General features: G+C 51.1%; 1 protein-coding gene across 2 annotated transcripts; it reads right to left on the bottom strand.

Annotated features, from left to right (window-relative positions):
- Positions 1 to 248: 248 nt before the first annotated feature.
- LOC120690775 (thioredoxin-like 1-2, chloroplastic) lies at positions 249 to 2,176 on the bottom strand. Of its 2 annotated transcripts, XM_039973580.1 has the most exons (5): positions 1,862 to 2,173; positions 1,375 to 1,557; positions 1,104 to 1,268; positions 555 to 827; positions 249 to 508 (listed from the first exon to the last, which is right to left on the bottom strand). In XM_039973580.1, the coding sequence occupies exons 1-4, from the start codon at positions 2,093 to 2,095 to the stop codon at positions 561 to 563; spliced, it is 849 nt and encodes a 282-aa protein (XP_039829514.1). In that variant the 5' UTR covers positions 2,096 to 2,173; the 3' UTR covers positions 249 to 508; positions 555 to 560. The 2 variants fall into 2 exon arrangements, with proteins under 2 accessions (XP_039829514.1, XP_039829512.1); XM_039973578.1 differs by having other exon boundaries at positions 249 to 827; positions 1,862 to 2,176.
- Between the last annotated feature and the right edge of the window lie 936 nt (positions 2,177 to 3,112).

The following is a 3,112-nucleotide window of genomic DNA, read 5'->3' as shown; positions in this document are numbered from 1 at the left end:
CTACTGTAACATCACTGTAGTCAATCATGGTAGAACTTGACCTATTAGATTCATTTCGAAAAATTACACCCATCCGTGAAAAAATTTCACAAATAAACTTTATTTAGTACTCCACGCATATATTTATTTATTTTTTTGAAAAACTTTTCATCACATTAACCAAACTCGGCCTACCAACCACAACACAAGGCATGATTAATTATTGAGCTTCGCGAAATACACCCAAATAAATGACCTGAGGCTGAGGGTGAAATGGAAGTGCAGGAACTCAGCCGCATAATTTATAAAATGCAACCAAATAGCATGCAGACGAATTCATTCGCACAACTACCATACAGGACGCAGAAGCTCCAACACCACTCTCTGCTAGTCTGCTACTGCTAATACAAACTTGCTAAACTGCTGGAGTCTTGGGAGGACAGGCAGGCGGGCAGGCTTCACATGCAAAAATAATGGCCTGCGCTCTACTACCATGAGATGCTACAACCTGTACACACCAAGAACAACCACGGAACTGTACAGAATGGAAGGATCTGATCGACCTAAAGAAACCATGCATCTTATCTTCCTGATGAGACCAAGGACCTCTCCTCGGACCCCAGCCTGACCAACGGCTTTGTTGCCGCAGAAAGCTTTGCAGGCTCGGGAGCCACGATCTCTGCAGCAGCATCTCCACTGGGGATCAGTTCTGGCTTCTTGGTGTAGGTGAACTGCAGGTCCTTGTTTCCGGCCAGTGCTAATAACTCTGATTCCTCCAGCCCCCTAGTCGGGCCAATGCTACATCTATCTGGTTTGTGCTTTGCAAGGGCATCCTTGAACTTCTTGATCTGCATAAGGTGACAACTCCCATCAGTATTCATCGAATGGTAACAACCACTGCCGAACAGCAAAATTGCACAATGGGCAGGTAACAACCCTATTCAGTTGTGTACAAGGGGGGTATTTTGCTTGTTAAATTTTGATGAAAGCATTATAAAAACTCAACATTGGAGTACAAAATTGAACTGGGCTCTAAACAAGTTTCTCGACATTACTAGCACTCGTATATGAAATAAATGAAAAAAATATATGAAAATGAACAGCCGATCGGGTCAGGATCTTACAGTTGCGTTGGTACAACTGAAGCTGCAGAGCCGCCCCTGAGCTCCCCTGTAGAACCTGAAGAAAGGGAGGACATGGACATGGAGGCTGTAGCACATAGACTTGTGCTCCTCATAGTTCACTTGCAAGAACAGCACATCTGGGTTCTGCTCCGCAAACTGGCAAATCTGCGCAAGGAGATAGATTTCTCAGAACACAATAATCTCGTCAATGGTTCTCGGATCAGACGAAGAGTACGTTCAACGGCAAATTCAATACCCTTTTTGTTCACACCTTTGGGTGAAGAGCACGGCAACCGCCGCAGCCAGGGGAGAAGAAGTCCACGATGACAAGCCTGTCGCCGGCGTTGGCCAATGAATCGACGAGGTCTTGGGCGGATTCGATCTCCCGCATGTTGGGCTGCAGCCCTTTCTCCCACCACCTCATGGATTTCCCAATCGCAAGGTTCCTGTTCATCTGCAGGGGGAACAAAAGCAGATCATATTAGGGTATAGGGTTCCAAGTCTTCATCGTTCCAGTTTATTTTTCTTTCCAAATCGAAGCTAAGAAACTCGAGGGGAAATGGTCAAACGTACTAGATAAGAGTATGACCTCGAAACTTCTAAAAGCAAACATAACCAATTTTTTTAAAAAATCTAAACCGATTTTTAGGAAGGAACGAAAATAATCATCAAAATTAGGAGGAGAAAACACCAAGAAAAAAGCGAACTAGAGGCAAAAACAGAGAAAAAAAGGGGAACGCATGATAATCTATATTCACCTGCACCGGCGACGCGACGAGAGTCCGGGACGCGGACCTGGATCTCCTGGGCCCGACCGCCAGCCTCCCGCCGAGGAACGCGGTCTTCCCCCAGGGGCCCCCGATCCGCACCGCCGACGGCGCCATCCGCGCCGCCACGGCGCCCCTCCGCCGGCCCAGGAGCCCCGGCGCGGCCCGGTGGCCGCTCGGCGACAACACGCTCCCCTTCGCCACCGCCTGCGCCGCCGCTGCCATGGCCGAAACCGCGCTCGAGGAAGGGAGGAAGAGCTCGCGATGGGGAGAAACCACAGCGCACGAGAGAAGAGAAGCGAATCGAAGATTGGGGAAGCGGCGAAGGAAAGTGGCGCCTTCTAAAAAGGAGGCCCACGGATAAAAGCAAGCCGGACTGCCGGAGCGAGAAAAATCGCCGCGTCTTTTTTTCTCTCTTTCGATTTCGATTTAATCGTCCAGTCAATTATCTCCCCACCGATTGCTCGCAGCCGTCAGATGGACCCGCCAGTCTGCCTTTGGCCGCCACGTCGGCAGCGAGCTCTAGAATATTCTCTCCCGCTGGCCTAAGAAATTCCGAAATGGATATATTCTTTGTTTGAAAAGGAAATGGATATATTCTGGATAAGAATAAGAAACGGTCGCGGGGCCCACATGTCACGCGGCGGGTGGGAGGAGGGCCTGCGGGCGAGCGAGCGTGGTGTGTAAATCCGGGGACTCGTGGCGGATGTATTTCTGGGTGAGGATGAGGAGGTGGGTCCACGTTGCAGCGAGATGGAGGCGGGGCGGCCCACGCCGGAGTTTGCAGGCGAGAGGTGTCGCATATTTCTTCTTCTTTTCTTTTTTTTTTCTTTTTCTTTTTCGAGGGACTCCTCCTGCCTACGGTAATTTTTTTTGAATAGATTCGGATATGTTGAGGGGGGCCCACATGTCGAGTGCCGGTTGGCGATCGGAGCGGGGTGAGCGAGCGCGGTGGGTAATCCGGGGACTCGTGGGGGGCTAGAAACCTAATGTTGAATCTGCGGGTGACTGTAACATACCACCTCCAGCGGTCGATTTTTTTTCCATCCACGTGCGCGGGGCCCACGCGACCTTATCCTCTGCGCTCCTCCTCTCTTTTTTTCCACTGCACACGGTCTTCCCCCTCCCTCCCATCTAGATCTCGAGCCATGGCGCCCCCTTCCCCCTTCCCTTCTCCTCCATGCGGCCTGAGAGGAGGGCCGGCGGGCTGGCGGCGGGACTGGCGAGTCGGCGGCGGGGCCA

Source organism: Panicum virgatum, chromosome 9N (genome assembly GCF_016808335.1).
Source record: "Panicum virgatum strain AP13 chromosome 9N, P.virgatum_v5, whole genome shotgun sequence".
NCBI classification, from domain to species: domain Eukaryota; kingdom Viridiplantae; phylum Streptophyta; class Magnoliopsida; order Poales; family Poaceae; genus Panicum; species Panicum virgatum.
This window is presented reverse-complemented; position numbering and strand designations above follow the sequence as displayed.

Coding starts and splice junctions, on each gene's coding strand:
- LOC120690775 (XM_039973578.1), bottom strand. CDS start 2,095: ATGGCAGCGGCGGCGCAGGCGGTGGCGAAGGGGAGCGTGTTGTCGCCG. Junction 1,269..1,374: donor GCCGTGCTCTTCACCCAAAG/GTGTGAACAAAA, acceptor CTCCTTGCGCAG/ATTTGCCAGTTTGCGGAGCA. Junction 828..1,103: donor TCAGTTGTACCAACGCAACT/GTAAGATCCTGA, acceptor CACCTTATGCAG/ATCAAGAAGTTCAAGGATGC.